The following is a 19,873-nucleotide window of genomic DNA, read 5'->3' on the forward strand; positions in this document are numbered from 1 at the left end:
TTTTTTGCATTTCTTTTTTGAGCTGTTCCCACTATTTGTAGGAGCTGATATTTTATGACTTATTCTTAGAGGTCTTTTGAAGAACAAAGAAGAAACAGTTCAGTAAAATTCATTCTTTTGCATTTACCCTTAGGACCCTTTTAAAATCTAAGATGTATTTTGGAATCTTGGTGATTTTCCATTTCCAGTATCTTGGAACAGTTTGCTCTTTGATCATCCTAGGAATTATTTCATCATTACTCATCAGTTATTCCCAATTGTGGTAAAAAGACCAATGAGAAAATAGGAGAATGATGGAATCACGTAGTATCACGTCATCTTTCAAGAAAAGGCCTATAAAGCAATTTGGACACACATTTTTATAGTCTTTTTTCTTTTTTTAATTTTTTATTGTTATGTTAATCACTTTTTTTTTTAAGCTTTCATTGAATACGGTTGCTAATTCAGAATTTTAAAATTTTTTATTCACACTGGTAATGGGAAGAAAATTGCCAGTATGTTCAATAATTATTTAGATAAATCAGAACATGAATGCAAATAGATAGCACTCTAGACAGCTCTGTCAAATCAAAATATAATGCAATGTACTTATGTAACCTTACATTTTCTAGGAGTTACATTAAAAAAATACAGGTGAGGTTAATTTTAATGATATATTCTATTTAACTCAATAAATCTACAATATTATAATTTTATCATGTAATCAATACAACAATTACTAATGAGATACTCTACGTATTTTGTAACACTAAGTCTTCAAGGTCTGATATGTATTTTTCACTTACAGCATATCTCAGTTGAGAGCTGCCACATTTTAAGTGCTTAGTAGCTACATGTATCTCAATGGTTACCATGTTGGATAGCACTGCTCTAGATTTTAATGGTGATCATGTAAGAGGAATTTCAGACTGTGAATCTTCAGATGACAATATTCTAGGTATATTTTCTCAAACTCAAGAATAAATGACAGAACAATGTATTTTTAAGGAGAAAAAGGAAATATATGTGATATTCTCATCCAGTAAGTCATTCAGGAGGAAAGACTTGTCTCACAATATTTTATAATAAGAACCTGTGAATCATCCCATTTGGTCAAAAGTACATGTGACAGTATTCTTTCATTTTCTATGATATTTTGCATCAAAATTTACTTTATATGGTTCATAAGTGGATAAGTGCTGAAGGTATACAAAGGTGTATACAAAGGTAATCGGAAGGAAGTAAATGATGTTGAAATGAAAAAACTCACTGGATTGGTCATTTGAATTTTTCTTTATAAACCTAAGAATGAAAATGTTTTCCAGTTACAGTGCAAGGAAAATGGCTAGTTTCTCTTCAACAAAATTATGAGCTGTCAAAAATTTTTAAAAATACTGCATTTTGATGGTATCATTCTTCTGTAGATTTTTTATAAGATGACTTTAAATTACAAAAAGGGTCTGTTGGACCCAGGTGGTAAATGATGATGACTATTTTTCCTTGTCTGATGAGGGTTAGTCAGAAAGTTTGCAAGAAAATTGAAAAGGAGGTAACTTTATCCCTTATGATTCAGTGTTATCTAATGTTGCTTAAGTTTGTCACTGAATACCACCTCCCATACTGCGTAAAATTATCTCAAATATGTCCCAGTCTTAGGAAACACTCCTATAAGTTACTGTTGAAAGAATAAACAATTGGACTTGAACTTGTCATGGCAAACTGAACACACGCATTAAATCTTGTTCCTTCCCCCAAACTCTGCTAAACTATAGTAAAAAGACTTTTAAAAAGACATAAATCCATAAACAGGAGAGGAGACAACAGCAACAGAGTTTTCAGAGCTGGAGAGCAGATGGTTGAAATAACTAACTTAGCAGATCCCAGAGGCAAATCTGAAGTCAGTAGTGGGACAGGCACCAAGTACCTCTGGAACCAGGGGCGAAGGGACAGGTACCAAAATAAGGATGGGTGAGAGCTGTTTGAAAATCAGTTAGATCCCTAGATTCTCTGCTGCTGGTGCTCCTCCCTTCTTTAGGGAGGTTTATCCTTTAGAGAGGGTAGAACACCGGGGTCTCTGGGCTGGCAGAGTTGTGAGTAGATACAACAGACACAGTTGTGGGTTCTGTTTGAAAAGCATAGGGGTGTACTCGCCTGAGCACAGGCCCTCCAGAGTACTGGAAAACTCTTCTCTGGGAACTCTGACTAATCCAAGAAGAAAAAGTTTACTGAGTTGGGCACCCACCCTAAAAAAACCCCATGTGGATCACCTATTGTGAAGCCTATTGTCCGTAATCTCTGTGTACTCAGCTTTGGGTCAGCTTTTTTAGGAGGTCCCACCCTCAGTCATGAGCCAGGGATCACTAGATTTCTGAGCAAAGTCTCTAATATAGAAGATAGAGACCAAAGAAGCAAAGGAAGGGAAAGAAGAAACTGTAAAAACAAAAAACCAAAACAACAAAAATCATTAAAATCCTCAGAAATAGGAGAAGATATTACGTCCTTGAAACAAAAATAGGATGCTAAAATAAAAAAGATCACTCAGATAATATAAAAGAGTTCTTGAAATTAAAAACTTGATGGCAGAAATCATTTTAACTGTTTTTAGTTCTTTTGGTGGTTACCTCCATAAGTATAAAGAATAGGCTTATACTATTATTTCTTGTCACTGTAGACATGATCTTGCTATAGTAGATTAATCCACTTATACTTTGCTATCTTCAGTTTTCCCTTTTCTTAATGTAATTATGTCATTTAAAAATTATATCGTTTACCTTGGATCTTTAAAAGATATACTTAAATCTCTTTATCAAGTATAAATAAAGTCAGTTCTCCCCACCTGTTCTTGCTCACAGATGCTTTATCATCTAGAAATGAAAAGGAAGATAAGCTAGTTTAGTAAATAACTTTATTTACGTAAAGTATAGTTTTGGTCTTGTCTTTCTTTTTGCTGAGATTTATAATAAAAGTACTCTTAGCTGTCACACACCTTAAGCAGAGTAGGATATCTGTGTTTTACTTCCCAGCTTTGCATTTTCAAGACCACTGGAGTATAGCTCCTTTTTAGAGGACGGGTCTGGACTTTTCCCTGCTAACTGCTGTCGGGGCTGAGCCTCCACTGCGTTGTTTCTCAGACGGTTTTTTTTTCCCCCCAGCAAACTGTTCTGATTGTGATCCAAAATAAATGTTGTCTAGTATGTCTGTATGATGTGTGTATCTCTATCAGTCTATTTGAAATAAAATCTCCTTAATCCTTTGGACTAATATGGCTTTCTTCATATTCTGAACTATTTTCTTTCTTTCTTGATCTAGGCAGTCGACAAGTACTTCAAGCTTCCTCATGCTTCCAGTAAACCACCTCGGATTTCAGGAAGCCTTGTGGACACTTCTTATAAAACATTAAGATTTGCATTTAGAGCATCACTAAAAACTGCCATCTATCGAATAACTACTACATTTGGTGAACATTTGAAGTAAGTTTACCTGTTTTAATCCATGATAAGAATTCACATTCAGGAGTTCTGTTGAGAAATAGGTATGAGAATTACAAAGGCTCACATGTTGAACATGTTTTTTTGGGGCTTTCACGATTCCTACTGGGAATTAACAACTTGGATTTAGACTTCATATTTATATTTTAAAATTGGGCCTATCATATAAGCTTTGGGGCCTTCTTTCATATAGACAACAAAGAAGATAGAAAGTTATAAAAGCAGTAAATATAATTTCATATAGATATATATGAATTATATATATAATTTTTTTTAATTACCAAAACATCCTTATGAGAGAGAAGAGGCAAAAAATGGAGTACCTTTTCAGAAAAGCATATTAAAAATAATTCCGATATTACATCTTGGTCAGCTAACTGAGACTTGGGGTGAGCAGAGTGTTCCATAAACGAGTCCTTGGTACTTTGTGAATCATGCTGGAAAAACAGTGACAGATCATAACACCTTCGGAAACGGAACCAGAGAGAAAACCACAAATGCCAAACCTGTTTATATTTAGTTTCATTGATGTTTATTGCTTTCTTCTCATGAAACAATCTAGTTAGGCAGGATAAGGGATACAAGTTTATTAACTGTGTTTATCACAATTATAAATGAACTTTAGAGGACATGAGAGATTGCTTTTTCTGTATGCAGAACTCTCAATAAATAGTTCAGAACTTCCTCATACTGCCTGCTTTTAGAAACAGCAGTATATTTCCTTTTACTTCCATAATACACAGCAGAAATAGTAAGTTTTTATGGAACACTTGGTTCTGTGTGGGAATGTAAAGAGCTGTAAGAGGTTTATTCACTTGTTTAAAAACAAAATTTTATCGAGAGCCTTCTAGATCTGTGCTCTCTAATACGATAGCTGCATATGGTGGTTTAAATTTAAATTAACTAAAAATTCAGTTTGTCAGTCTCACTGGCCACATTTTAAGTCCTCAGTAACTACATATGGCTAGTGGCTGCCATATTAGCTTAGATCTAAAACATTTTTGTCATTGCAGAAAGTTTATTGGGACAGCACTGTTCTAGACAATACACTTAGCACTTTATACATGTTCTTTTCATTTCCTTTTCTCAAAGAGTTTGTGAAGTGTAGAAGTTATCATAACTCCACAGATACGGAAACTGAGGCTCAAGGAGGTTAAGAACTTGCCTAATAGCACAATCTAGTTGGTATTAGAACATGAACCTGAAATCAGGTCTTCCTTCCTATTCTTAAAATGCCACCTTTTCTCCCTGTGCACTGGACTGCCTCTAAGATGTAAGGTGCCATGGAGGATGCTCGATGGATGTGGAGCATGAAATAGTTGTACTGATGATAGAGCAAGAACAGGGAGAAAGGGGGACACAGGGAGTTTTAGATAAGAAAGGGGGATAGATAACTGATTAAAAAAAAAAATTAGGAGAATGAAATTCTGCCTTAGTTTCTTTTCTCTGGGAAGAGCCATGTTTTAAACATGATGAGGTCAGCAGAGACTATTTTGTACGTCTAGGACAGAATGGTGTGGTGGGAAAAAAGATGTGGAGTTAAAAAACATTTGGATTTATGTCTAGTTACATCATTAATTGTCTGTGGTTGTGGTCAAGTTACCTAATGATTTAACTTACCCATGACTATGCAGAACCAGAATTCAGACTCAAATCTTTCTGACCCCAGAGTCTCTCCACCGGTGTCTATACTCTTAACTGGTAGGCTGTGTTGTCTTCCCTAACCTCTGACCTTTTCACAAACGTCTCTTTACCTGTGTTTACCCTCCTATGGAAAAGGTGTGTCATTCGGCCTCACTAGCACCCAGAGGGAGTACACACAGTAAAGTACTTGAAATGGTTCAACTGGAGGCAGCTGTAAGGTTTAAGCTGGCAGAGATGTAAGGCAGTTTGGGGTGATTCGTAGTGAAATTATTATAATAAGACTTTTTTTGGCACTTTTAAAACTGGTAACTTTCTGTAACCTGCAATTTTATCATTTAATAATAACATCTTCAACAGCCAGAAAACCAGAATCTTTCATTGTATTCAGTTTTTGCCCAAAAGTTTAAAAGGAAGTTTTCTACTAGTTTCGGTATATATTTGCCCTAATTTTGTCAAGGTGATGTATTTTAGTGGGGGCCAGAGTGGGGAGAGAACTCCGTTTCCCCATCCACGACATGACTTATGTTCAAAGGGAAAACTAAATCTAAACCACCAAGCTGTTACCTTTGAAAACGATTAGTGGAGTCTATTGTGTTTTAACCAAACATCTTAGTTTAAAGGATTTTATATTAAAGGCAATTCAAATACTCCACAGCTCAAAGATAATGTTGGAATCTGGTTTAAATAAAATAATAAAATCCAGAAAATCTACTGCCAGGCCTGGAGCTCTGCGCAGCAGGTTCCACGGCAGAGCAGGTTAAAATCGATGCTTTCACTTGTCAGTCTTAATTTGCTTTGGTCTTTTAGAAGGTAGAAGCATGCCGTTACTGAATGCAAGCCCTCCTCCTCATTAGATTAAGGAGGGTTTTCATCCAGCTTTCTCAGAAGTACTAAATAAGTGAAGATTTCTATTTGTTTTTAATTGTTTTGAAAAATATTGACTCTGTGCTCTGTGGTTCACTTAATATGCTCAATGTAAAATAAAGCTTATGCTTTGAATTTATGTTTCATTTAGTGCTGTGCAAGCATCTGCAGAACATCAGAAAAGACTTCAACAGTTCTTGGAGTTCAAAGAATAGCTCCGTAATATAAACTGTGTTCATTACACTGCTGATACAGCGACAGATGGGACAGTACATGTTCAGCATTCTTGGATCAGAAGAAAATGGACTAATTAGATGCTTCCTTTGTCGTGGTGGTTGCTTTGAAAACTATACTTTAATGGGAGAAATCATGGAAAGAAATTCTCAACAGAATAACTGAAAACTGCCTTTTCTGTACCTATTGCTTTTTGTGTGTGTGGTATAATAAAATCTTTATTCAATTTTACAGAAGCCTCTATGGCGGTAAAAATGTCTGTAGCTTCTATAGCTTAATAATAATAGCTGGAAAATTTTTAGAATTTACTTTTGAGCTGAGTAGAGCCAGTTCAGAAGGTAAAATAGGTTGACTTGAGTCAATCTTCCTAATTGTGCTGAGAGTTTTAACTCTCTGTACACTCAAAATCCATAAGCCTTTTAGGAGTAGTTTCTTTTTACTGAAGGATAAAGGTGGTAACAGTGCAGAAAAATTCACAGAAAAATTACTGTTTAAAGGACATATTTTGTTAATCTGGTAGGTTGTATTTTTCTTTCCAAGAACAAATTAAATTTGCATGATTGTCCAAAAAAGATCTCAATTTACAGATGCTAACTCTATGTAAAGGAATGTGGAAAAACTCAGTTCTTAAGTTTCAAGATTAAACATTCACATTTGGTTTTTGAAAGACGATTGACAACTATGAATTTGTTTTGTATCATGCTGGTAAACAATAAGTATATGGGTATTTTCCCAACTAGTTTTGCTTTCTTTTTCTGGAACAAAACATTAAGTGATTGCAGAGGTTTTCAAGTGAGAGAAGTTTTGCAACAAAAACCAGGAAACTTTCCCTTTTTGCTCTCCCATTTCCTCCACCCCCACCCTTCATCTTCATTAGATCAGATTATGTGGTGAAGCCTGTTTGGCCTCACAGAGGGAGCAGCCTTTGCCGTGTTAACTGGCTAATAAAAATATATTAGGAAAATCTTTACAACCAGAAACAACTTAGTCATCAAATAGCAAGTGAAACCAAAATGTCGGAGGGCGTATTACTGTACTTGGGAGTATGTCGTATGTCCCAAAAGTGAGCGAGGTAGTTTTATAATTTATTAGATCAACTTCTTTGGAGATGAAAGACAGGATGTCCCACTGGTGGGTATTCACTGTTGGCATAGGGCTGAAATGCTTCCTTGTAATTCTTTTCCTATTGTTCCCTCTACTTTCCCCCAATTTCTTCTTTAAAGTCAGTACAGTATTGTGTATGAATCTTTAATGTGGTATGTATGTCTACCATTTGTCTGATTACTTGATGCATTATATCTTTATTCCTTTTGTTTGTTGCCCCTTCAACCAGCACATGCCAAATTATAAATGAATCCTGCTGTCCTTTCGAGTGTCTTTAGGAGACAATTCCCCAGTTGTCGAGTGTTTGGAGTATTTAGGCTAATTGCTACTTTTCTTTCTTTCTTCCTTTTCTTTCTTTTCCTTCTTTTCTTTTCTTTCCTCCTTTCTTCCTTTCTTCCTTCCTTCCTTTCTTTCCTCCTTCCTTCCTTCCTTCCTTTTCCTTTCCTTCTTTCCTCCTCTCTCTCTCTCTCTTTCTTTCTCTTCTCATCTGAAGTGGGGTGCTCTCTTTTTTGAATATGAACATTGAATTTTGAATGTAGTAGTTCCTTGGAGATGACCAGTTCTCTTCTCATCTGAAGTGGGGTGCTCTCTTTTTTGAATATGAACATTGAATTTTGAATGTAGTAGTTCCTTGGAAAGAAAAATACAACCTACCAGATTAACAAAATATGTCCTTTAAACATTGAATTTTGAATGTAGTAGTTCCTTGGAGATTGTGGCTAGGTTGACTGAAAACTGTTGGGTTCCATGTTTTAGAGTTATTGAGCTTTTTCTGTTCCACTCTGTGCTGCCCCTGGCTGAGGCATTTTGGGAGAAAACGACTCTTAACCTTCTGCTTCCCTTAAAGAAGAATTGTGGTATGTGACCCATTGGATTCCTGAGAGTGAGGATGGGATGATCCCTTTAATATCTGACTAGGTTTAGGGTTTTGCCATTTCCCATGTACTTTGGGAAAAGGTATATTTGATGAGCAATGTGAACATTTCTGAGGTGTTCATCCCTATTTTCTCTCAAGGGAATGTGCTGTGTACAACATACAGGTCACATAATGTCCACATGGTGGAGATTTGGAAACTGCCTCCCCAAATCTGGATTGTATTTAGTAGATAAGAAAGTTCCTTCTCCCCATTGTGTGTTGATAATCTACACACCGTCTGTTTGGGTAAGGTGTTGCTCAATCACCTGTTATTAAAGAGAGCTCCTTCTCCTGTGTACAAGGAAGAGGATCTTAGGAAGGCCAAGAGGAGGGAAGCATTTCCTTTAATGAAGTCACATCCTGCTTGTGAGCCCACTGATGCTATGACATTGACCTGAAAGTTAGAGCGTGTTCTTTAAAAGCTTTTCTTTGTCAGTACAAAACATGGTTCTGTCAGCTCTTGTAGTGTTCGCTTGACCTTATGGAAGGTATAAATTCACATAGCATCTTTCCCGGGGAACTGGGAAACTGTCCTACAATAAACCATGTACAGTTGAGTGGCTGTGGATAAGCAACAGTTTGTCACTTTGCTGGATTTGTTCCTTGGTAATTGTTTTGTATATCTTCCTGTAAATATGGTAATCTGTTTATATCCTTTTGTATATCACTGACACTGAATTGGGTAGAAAAATAAATTGACAGTTTTTCTGAACGGGACTACTAAAATACGTGTATCCTCGAGGTCAATTATTTAATTTGTGGTGTGTGTGTGTTTCTTGAGCCATTTAGTCTCAGTTGCTTATAAAACTTGGAAAGGTTTAACTTCTTGAGAAATGAGGAGCTCTTGCCCCTAACTGGACTGATTTGGTGGGTGATCTGTGGTCAATGAGAACTAAGGAGACTGAATTCTGAAGGTCTCTTTCTTCCAAATCTAAACCAAGGATGCGGGTGCTGAAAGCCATCTCTTTTCTGGCTGGAATAGTGTTTCTGAGTGGATCATATTCCCCAAGGCTAACAGTTATGTCTGTCAGCTTTACTTAAATTAGTCTGAACTTCACCTCAAGGTAGTTGAGGTGCTACACGAAGGCCCTCAACTCCCTCTTTTGCTCTCCCAACCCATAGTCCTCTTTCTCTAAAACCAAATAGCTTAAAACAAAGATAGCTTTAATTCCACAGTTAACAGTCCAGCTATTCTTAGCACGCTGCTGACCACCATTTTAAAATAAGCAAAACTGTTTTTGTGTTAAGGGGAATAAGACAAGGTGGGACAAGCACATAGCCCCTGTAGTTCTTGGTTATGGTCCTAAGCAACCTTGACATTGCTGTAGTGATTTGCACGTTGATCCAGAGCTAGCTAATCATTCAGAAACAGTCACCAAGTGGCTGTTACGGCCCAGCTATTAGAAACAAATTCAACTGTGAACAAGACAGTTCTTGCCCTTGAGGAGTTTATAATCTAATGCAGTGGCATTTGAAACTTGGACCCAGAAACATGAGATTCACAGGGAGTGCCTATTAGAGGTGTAGAGTCGGGGCTCCACTGCAGGGCAGACTTGGCTTCAGGAGGTCTGGACTGGTTCCCAAGAGATGTAGTTTTTTAACAAATTCTAAGCAGTGGTCTGAATCACACTGGGAGAAGGGTTTACTTTAGATCTGGAGTTAAAGTTAGCATGCATCAGAACCTTTGGAAAGCTTATTAAAACAGATTGCTGGGCCCCACCTCCAGAGTTTCTGATTCAGTAGGTTTGGGGTGGGGCCCAAGAGTTTGTATTTCCAGCAAGTGTCAGGTGATGCTGATGGCTGCAAGTTAGGAGACCGCACTTGGAGAAGCACGGCTCAAGTGGATTTCTCTTATGTGGGGCTCTCAGATGAGTGTCTGAAGCACATGAACTATCATTTGCTAGAAGGTAGACTTCTTCCATCTGATTCACTTACTGGAAAGCTTGAAGAATATGGTTGGACCCCATAGGTAAGATGGGAATGCTGAGAAATAGGTTTCATATACTTACCTTGAAATTGGAACAGGTGATAGATCATGAGTTGCCCTGCCATGCCATTATGTGCTTGTGCTCATGTTCCCTTGCTGAATTTCTGCCTTGGCATGCTTCCCATCCTTCACAATGAGCTTTGCCTTTCCAAATACTCCCAGATAGATTTCCATGTGTTTTTTCAATGCTTTGTCATTCCCTCTTTGGACCTTAACTGATTACAAATCCGTGTCCCCTTCTAGACTATGAATTCCCTCTCCTTCCAGGATTCCAGTCACACTTTCTAATCTATCATCTATGTCTTAACTTATCTTCTCTATTTTAGTATTTTTGACTTTCTATGCTTTATTCTGGATAGTTTCTTCTGACCCATTTTTTTTTTTTTTTTAGATTTATTTATTTTGAGAGAGAGAGCACAAGCAGGGGCAGAGGGAGAGGGAGAAGCAGGCTCCCCATGGATCCCAGGACCCTGAAATCATGACCTGAGCCGAAGGCAGCCGCTTAACTGACTGAGCCACCCAGGCACCCCCTGACCTATCATTTTCTTCAACTAAGTCTAATCAGCAGTTAAATTTATCTGTGAACTCATGTAGACTATGAGCTCCACTAACAATAGTTTCCCAATAAATGAGTGAAAATTAGTGGTCCTTTCTAGGGTTCCTTGAGTTTTCATCTTTAGCAGATCTTTATACTTCTGAAATCTAGAGGGTTTTTTTATTGGTTAAGTTTGGTGACAAAATTTATTTGGCAGCAAAACCTGACCTGAATTGATGTGGGGCTATTTGTAGACTTAATTTATTTCATATAGGATGACTATGCTTATTGTCATAGTATGTTTGACTGTGAGGTGCTGTCCCAGACCCCAAGAGAGTGTTATGTAATATGCATCATTATTACCTTTCTAATATCTGAAAAGTTCTTTATTCTGAAACATCTGGCCTCAGGAGTTTAAGACAAAGTGTTGTAGACCCGTTTTTGTAAAATGCTGTTAATTCTTCCATTCACTCACTGCCTACCGTATACCAGACCCTGAGATAGGCACTGACTGTACAAGGTCATAGACCTTGTCCTCAGAGCATTCACCACCCTGTGTGGGAGAAGTAAATGGAGGCACCCCTTGTTGGCAAAGAACCTTACTTACACAATTGATGTGTCTTGCTATTGCTGTGGTTGATTGAGCATCTATTCTGCTCCTAGCCTATTCCAACCAATAGTTGTTGCTTGCATTTGTGCCCACCTCCTTTATGGACCCTTTCGGCACTAAATGCAGCATCTTAGGTCCTGGCGCTAGCCCGCTTCATCGCTTGCATTATTTTGCAGGAGCCATGTGGCTCCGCCTTGCCTCCAACTGCTCATAGTCTCCCTGCACACACGTATCTTACCAGATACGGTTGAGTGTGCCTTGCAAGAGATCCTGGTGGTAAAACAGTTCTGGAAGACCTATGGGATGTCCCTGGCAGAGAAACATTAGAAGATGGCCTCTCAATCACAGGCCTTTACCTTGAAAGTCTTTTAAAGATATGTTGACTCTTGATTGACTTATCCTATTTGTCTCTCAACTTATTAGTAACAGTAGTCTACAGTCTTGAAAAAATAGAAAACGCTAGGGGTGCTGGGTGGCGCAGTTGGTTAAGCGTCTGACTCTTGGTTTTGGCTTGGGTTGTGATCTCAGCGTCGTGGGAGCACCCTGTGTCAGGGGCTTGAGATTCTTTCTCCCTCTCCCTCTGCCCCTCCTGCTCATGCTCTCTCTCTTTCTCAAATAAGTACATTAATCTTAAAAAATATATGTATATAAAACACTAGTCCCTCCCTAACATTATGACCCTTAGTTGCAAGGACACAATCCCCACCTCAGTTTAGCATAAGCATAAAAAAAGGAGTTGATCCTAAGGGCACCGGGAAAGTCTTGGTAAACACAAATACAGATTTGCTTCTGTGAAGAACCTGGAAAGTCTTCAGGATCTCTAAATGGTTCTTCTCTGCTTCTTTCTGCTTCAGTGCTTTATTCTGTCTCCCTATCTTCTGGCCTTCTTCCGCTCGCTCCAGCTGCCCTCTAGCTCCTGAGTTTATGTAATGGAGACTGGCCATTTCTGAATGACAACCACATTCCTCATTGAAAGAAATTAGCCCAAATGGATCAAGTATTCAAGGGTCTAATTAGGCTTGAGGGAAAAGGTCACGCAATGCCAACATAGCTTCTGCAAGCTTACCTTTGTTGATTAGGAGAGAAAGGAGGGTAGGGGCAGTTACCAGAGCCTCCCAAGATAGGGGCAAAAATTTGGGCCTACAAAGGCCTACAAAGAGAGGCTGTTACAAGTCCCTTTGCTTTGGGTTGGGACCCCAAAAGGCTGCACCCTAGAGGGAAGGGTAAAGAGGAAATAGAATGAATGAATTGTAGTTGAGTTAGAATTATCATTAAATTGATTTGTGGTAATCCCTGTTTGCCAGTGTTTCTAGGTTCTGGGAGAAACTGTCATAAATCCTCTGTGGAGAAAAACAACATCCTAGGCTTCAATTATTTTTACAAACAAGTTTTCAAATACAGTGTCTGCACACAATTAAAAATAACCAGGCATAGGAAGAGACAACATGAATGAGAACAACAAAAGCAAGAGACAATAGAATAGACCCATAGGGGCTCCAGATTAATTAGTTAGGAGACAAATTAAATTAATTTATGTATATTGTTTTTATTTTAATTCTAGTATCGTTTGCATACAGTGTAATGTTAGTTTCAGGTGTACAACTTAGTGATTCAACACTTCCATACAACACCTGATGCTCATCACAACAAGTGTACTCCTTGATCCCCATCACCTATTTAACCCATCCTTCTACCCACCTCTCCTCTGTTAACCAGTTTGTTCTCTATAGTTAAGAGTCTGATTCTTGTTTTCTCTCTCTTCTCTCTCTCTCTCTTTTTCCTTTGCTAATTTGTTTTGTTTCTTAAATTCCACATGTGAATGAAATCATATGGCAATTTTACTTTCTCTGACTGCCTTGTTTCACTTAGCATTATACTCTCTAGCTCCATCATAGCGAATGGCAAGATTTCATTTTTAGGGCTAAATAATATTCCATTGTATATATATATACCCCATCTTCTTTATCCATTCATCTATGGATGGACACTTGGACTGCTTCCATAATTTGTCTGTCATAAATAATGCTGCTCTAAACGTAGGGGTGCATGTATCCCTTTGAATTAGTGTTCTTAAATTCTTTGGGTAAACACCCAGTTAGTGGGATTACTGGATTGTAGGGTAGTTCTATTTTTAACATTTTTTTTTTAAAGATTTTATTTCTTTATTTGAGAGAGAGAGAGAACAAGCAGGGGGAACAGCAGGCAGAGGGAGAGGCAGACTCCCCGCTGAGCAAGGAGCCCGATGCAGGACTCGATCCCAGGACCCTGGGATCATGACCTAAGCTGAAGGCAGACACTTAACTGACTGAGCCACGCAGGTGCCTTATTTTTAACTTTCTGAGGAAATGCCATACTGTTTTCTACAGCGGCTGCACCAGTTTGCATTCCCACCAACGCTGCATGAGGGTTCCCCTTTCTCCACATCCTCACCAACACTTGTTTCTTGTGTTTTTGGTTTTAGCCATTCTGACAGGTGTGAGGTGATATCTCATTGTGATTTTGATTTGCATTTCCCTGATGAGTGATGTTGAGCATCTTTTCATGTGTCTGTTGGCCCTCTGTATGTCTTCTTTGGAGAAATGCCTGTTCATGTCAGAAATTCTTAAATAATTATGATTAGTATGTTCAGTAAGAATAAAAATGAAATTTTAATTTGTTGGAGAACTAGAAACTATGTATATATGTAGTAGAAACCACACATGCATATAAAACTATATCTATCTATCTATCTATAAAATTTGAAAAAGCACCACAGAAATTCTAGAGCAGAAAAATAGAATAGCTAAAATTAAGAAGTCAGTGGATAGGTTTACCTGCAGATTAGATATAGCTGGAAAAAAATTACTTCAAAGATAGGTCAGAAGAAATTATTCAGAATAAAGCAGAAAAGTCAAAAATATTAAAATACAGGAGACAGGTTAAGACAGATGATACAATGAGAAACTCTGCAGGTGTGACTGGAGTCCTGGAAGGAGGGGAAGATCTAATGGGGCAGAGCAGTTTTGAAGATTTAACAGTAGAGAACTTTCTGAAATTGTTGCAACATCAAGCCACAGATTTAAAAAGCTCTATGAACCCTAAGTAGATAAATAAAGAGAATACGGACTGAGGTATGTCATAGTAAAAGTGCTAAAAACCAAAGACAAAGTCTTAAAAGTAGCCAGAGGAGGAAAAAAAAAAAAACTGCTTTCAAATGAGCAACAACTAGACAGCTAACTTCTCAACAAAAACAACTGAAGACAGCGGAGTGCAAATTCTGAAGTTCTGAAAGAAATCTACTAACCTAGAATTCCATACTCAGCATTAATCTATAAAAATGGTGAAATAAAAATGAATGAACAAAAGTTGAGAGATTTCAGCAGGTCATACTAAAAGGAACTTAGTAGGGGCGCCTGGGTGGCTCAGTCAGTTAAGTGTCTGACTCTTGATCTCAGTTCAGGTCTCGATCTCAGGGTGGTGGGTTCAAGCCCCATGTTGGGCTCCACGCTGGGCATGGAGCCTACTTAAATATAAATAAAAGGAACTTAATTTACAAAGGCGGTTTTTTTCAGGGAGAAGAAGGAAGGGGAGTCAGAAGAAATTAAGAACAACAAAAAAGGTAAATATGGCATTTAAATCAGAGTATTTGGGAGTTAAACTATCCTAGGGTGCCTGAGTGGCTCAGTCGGTTAAGCATCCAACTCTTAGTTTTGGCCCAGGTTGTGATCTCAGGGTTGTGAGATCAAGCCCTGTGTGGGGCTCCAAGTTCAGGCAGAGTTTGCTTGAGATTCTCTCTCTCCCTCTCCCTCCTCCTCTTGCCCCTTCCCCAGCTCATGCGCACACTCACTCTTGCTCTCTCTATCTCAGATAAATAGATAGATGATAGATAGATAGATAGATAGATAGATAGATAGATAGATAGATGATAGATAGATAGATAGATAGATGAAATCTTTAAAGAATATATCCTAAGGTCTTTACATTGGAAAGAGAGTAAAAGTGCCAGCAGTAGATTTTGGCATATTAAAGGATGTGCACTGTGACTTAAGGATAGCCATTGAAAGAATAGTAAAAGTTTCAAGTTCAGGCAGGAAAAGCATGGAATACCAGTATAAATATGTAAATATGTATATATATAAATATATATTTATTTTATATAAATATAAAAGTAAGTAGGAGGGGCAAAATCTAGAATAGGCAGGAAAAAGAGAATGCACATAGTAAGATACAGATTTAAACCCAGTACGTCAGTAATTGAATTAAATAGAAATGGACTAAATTAAAACACAAAGATTATCAAACTAAATAAAAAACAAAATTCAACTGTTTGCTGCTAAGAAGAGCCACGTTTAAAACAAGGATAGCTATGTTGAAAATAAAAGGATAGGAAGAGATAAACATGCAAACACAAAAAAGAAGCCGACCTACTTGCATTAATTTTTTTTTAAAAGATTTTATTTATTTGACAGAGAGTGAGTGCACAAGCAGGGAGAGTGGCAGGCGGAGGGGAAAGCAGGCTCCCCGCTGAGCAGGGAGCCCGATGCGGGGCTCGATCCCAGGACCCTGGGATCATGACCTGAGCTGAAGGCAGAGGCTTAACGACTGAGCCAACCAGACACCCTAGGTGTATTAATTTTTGACAAAGTCCACTTCAAGGCAAAAAACTTACCAGAGGTAAAGAGGGGCACTTCAAAATAAAAGATTGAGTTCATGAGAAGGATACAGTGCTAAATGTTAATGCACCTCATAACAGCCTCAAAGTACATTCAATCAAAAATTATGGGCAAAAGATGAAGAGGCACTTTTTTTTTCTATCCATGAAGTTGTTATTTACATTCCTGTTAGTTGACATACAGTGTTAATATTAGTTTCAGGTGTACAATATAGTGATTTAATGCTTCCATACAACAGGTACTTAAAAAGAAGGGTATTCAAATGGCTTATAAGAGGAGGTAGATATTCAGCGCCATTAGTTATGAGGGAAATAAAAATTTAAACTATACTGACATCCCACCACACACCCATCAGAACGGCTTCAGAAGACTGACAATGACAGGTGTTGAGTATATGGAACAACTAAAATTCCCACAGAATTTCTGGAAGGAGTGAACAAATGAGCAGTAACTACTAAAGCTAAACCTATGCCCATCCTAGAATCTGTCAGTTCCACGAATTGGTATATGCCCAAGAGAAATTAGTGCACGTCCCCACCAAAAGTCATTTACTAAGGATGCTTGTAGCAGGATTTTTCACAATAGCCCCAGATTGGAGACAATTCAGATGTCCATCACTATAGTAGAATGGATAAATGTGCCGAGCTTTTACAATACGATTTTACACAGCAATCCAAAGAATGAACTATTGCCGTGTTAAACAATGTGAATGAAGTTCAGAGACATAATATTAAGCAAAGGGAGCCAGACATATAGGGATATATACTGTGATTGCATTTATATGTGTTTCAAGAACAGGTAAAATAATGTTTTCACCCTAAGTCAGAATAGCGGTAATGGGGAGAGGGGTAGCGTATTGACTTGGAAAGTTGTGGGGAAACCTGAGGTGCCGGAAATGTTCTGTAGCTGGATTTGGATTATGTGGGTGTATACATGTGAACATTCATTGAACTGTATATGTAAGGTTTCTCTATTTTATACCTCAATTTAAAAAACACATAAAAATGGACAGAACCACCTACAAGGAGGAATAGACAAGTCCACCATATCACAAGGTATTTTACACACCTCTCTTAGCAACTGATAAAATAATTAGGAAGGCTGTAGAATATTTGAATGACACGATCAGCAAACCTGATCCAGTGCGCACCTATGGAACGTTGCGTCTAACAACTGAAGAACATGCATTCTCTTCAAGCTTACATCGAACATTTACACATCTGGCCAGATGTGGGTCCATAAAGCAAGCCTCAACAAATTTCAAAGGATTAAAATCATTTAGAGTATGTTTGACCGTAAGACAATTAAGGTGGAGGTCAGTTAAAAGTGTTAATTAGAACATTCCATATGTTTGGAAATTAAGAAATACGCCTTAAAATAGCCCACAGGTCAAAGAAGAAACCACATGGGTGGGAAAAATGATTTTAATCAGGTGATCATGAAAATCCTTGTTGACACTTAGGAGATACAGCTAATGCCGTGCTTAGGGGGAGATTTATACCCTTAAGTGCATAGATTAGAAGAGAAGAAAGACTGAAGTCAATGAGCTAGGTATCATCTCAGAAAGCTAGAAAGTGAATTTAATCTCTAGTCTTTACCACTTCTATACCTTTTCAGCGCACATGTGGTAATGTATTATAATTTCAAGTTTCTTCGGCTCAGGTCATGATCCTGGAGTCCCGGGATCGAGTCCCGCATCGGGCTCCCTGCTCAGCGGGTGGTCTGCTTCTCCCTCTGACCCTCTTCCCTCTATCTCATTCTCTCTCTCAAATAAATAAATATTTAAAAAAAAAAGTTTACTAGCGCTCCCTGGAAACTGCGACCTCAGAGTTCCTGGGGTTCGGGGATCATGTCTTATTTCTTATAACCCCAGTGCCTATATTAAGTGCCTTGCATGTGGTTGATACGTGTTGGAACTGAATTGAGTTCATCCCCAGTGCCTTGGGGCTTTTGAAACCCAGGGTCTCAGACTCAAGGGCTTGCAAAAGCCAGACAGGTGACGTGAGGAGCGAGGCAGACCAGATGGGGTACCGGCAACCTGGAGGGCGTGCACCCCCTCTGGAGGGAGGACCGCCACTGCTTGGCCCTGGTTGTCACGAAGGGAGCGTATTGGCCCGAGAGGACTAGATCTCCCCATCTGTTTATAAGAAAGCACAGATTCAGATTTTGATGTGAAATCTCCATTTTTAAAGTGTTGGAAACTAATTAATTAAAAAAAATAGAGCACGTGCCAAAGCAAACTACATGGCCCTACGGCTGCCAGTTTGCAACCTCTGTTTTATTTCACACCTTACGTGGTGGGAATGTGTTTCATGTCTCAGTAGCCCAGCCAGCAGACTCTTAAGTAGCCTCTTCCATCGAGTATACTTCTGCCTGAAGTGAAGGGTCGTGGCGGCTTCCTAATTGGATTTCTGGGTCCTATCTGTAAGAAGTTTGCAGGGTTCTTTAAAGCCTCCTTTGTAGTTGGCTGTTTACCCCAGCTGAATCAGACATGAATTCCCAAAGATTTGTTTTCCTCCTTTTGTTGTAATATTCTTAATGATGCATTCTGACTTTTTCACTCTGTTTTCTACACATTTGTCACCACTTCTGCTTTTGGATCTTCATGCTGGAAAATCTGAGGCTTACATGGAAGATTGATTTTTAATGCCCCTTGCGTTGTTTTTCAGCTGTAACATTTGCATGCAATTATGACATTTTAAAAATAGGAGACCACGGGGTTTGAAAAAAAAGAATCTTCTGGGCGGATGAGCAAATGGAAAGGCCAGCCTTTAATTTTGTTAACATCCCAATTACATCGTGGTAACCCTTGTGACGATTTCTGTCCCTTGTAATGCAACACCTGGTTTTTGTTCCAGGGACAGAGCCCAAGCCTGGCTGACTCAACCCTTGCTCAATTGTGAAAGAGTTGGCTGGAAGGCTCTTGTTTCCCACTGGCCAGCAGAGGTCACTATTTCAAAATTGTTAGTGGAGAAAAGTCTTGTCCACACCACTTCTCATTTGTTTGGGGGGAGGTTTTATTCATAGTACTGGTGGGAGATTTATTTTTTCATATTTTTCTGTATTTTCTAAATATTCTTAAAAATTGTATATATATATATATATTATGTTTAAAATTGCTGATGACTTGGGTGGCCTTCTATAGATAGATGCTTATAGAGTGATCACTGCCACCATGTTTTGAGCACCTGCTAGGTGCTGGACCCTGGACTCTATGCAAATTCTCTTTAATAGCCACTGATCTGCCAGGGTTGTCTTGACGTTTACCTCAGTTTTCCTGGAAGAGGAACCTGAGGCGAGAAGTGAGATGAGTTGCTCGAGGACACATAGCTAATAGAGAAGGGATTCAGATACAGGAAGATCTGTCTTCAAAGCCAGGCTCTTAGTTTTCTTGGGAGCTGTACTTTTTTTTCCCAAAGAAGGAATATTTTATCAGCTTGAAGCCAACAATCACCAAGAATGTGTGAGAGGAGTATGTATTTTTGAAGTAAAACCTTAGAAATAGCTTGCTATTTTTCCTTTGCAAATTTCAGCCTGTGATTTTCTTGAAGAAACTAGACTTGACTCCTTGTCTCCTTTGAAACTGGGAACCAGTGATGTTCTGTCAGGCTTTGCTCCTTTGCCTCAGGAAAACAGAACATTATAATACATTGTCTCCAAAAATGTCTCAAGCTTAAGACTTATTTAGTGAGTCAAGTTTACTAAAAAGATTTCTTATTTCAATTTATAAGTCCAGTGGAAAACTTCCTAACTTTGGAAATACTGCTTGTGAATGAAAAGATAAATCTGTTTTAATGGACTTTTATTTATTCATGTTTTAAAACATGAATAAGTCACCAGGCTTTTCCACAAAGCTAGAG

The 19,873-nt window shown here is 38.3% G+C and overlaps 1 protein-coding gene across 1 annotated transcript in view; it reads left to right on the plus strand.

Moving 5' to 3' along the window:
• Positions 1-8,955, plus strand: part of NDC1 (NDC1 transmembrane nucleoporin) — a 43,570-nt gene extending 34,615 nt beyond the window's left edge. Inside the window, exons 17-18 of the mRNA XM_036075223.2 lie at positions 3,289-3,449; positions 6,127-8,955. Of these exons, the coding sequence (XP_035931116.1) occupies positions 3,289-3,449; positions 6,127-6,190 (225 nt within the window). The 3' untranslated portion in view covers positions 6,191-8,955. The remainder of the gene's footprint in view (positions 1-3,288; positions 3,450-6,126) is intronic.
• Positions 8,956-19,873: the final 10,918 nt, after the last annotated feature.

This window comes from Halichoerus grypus, chromosome 5, assembly GCF_964656455.1.
Source record: "Halichoerus grypus chromosome 5, mHalGry1.hap1.1, whole genome shotgun sequence".
NCBI classification, from domain to species: Eukaryota; Metazoa; Chordata; class Mammalia; order Carnivora; family Phocidae; genus Halichoerus; species Halichoerus grypus.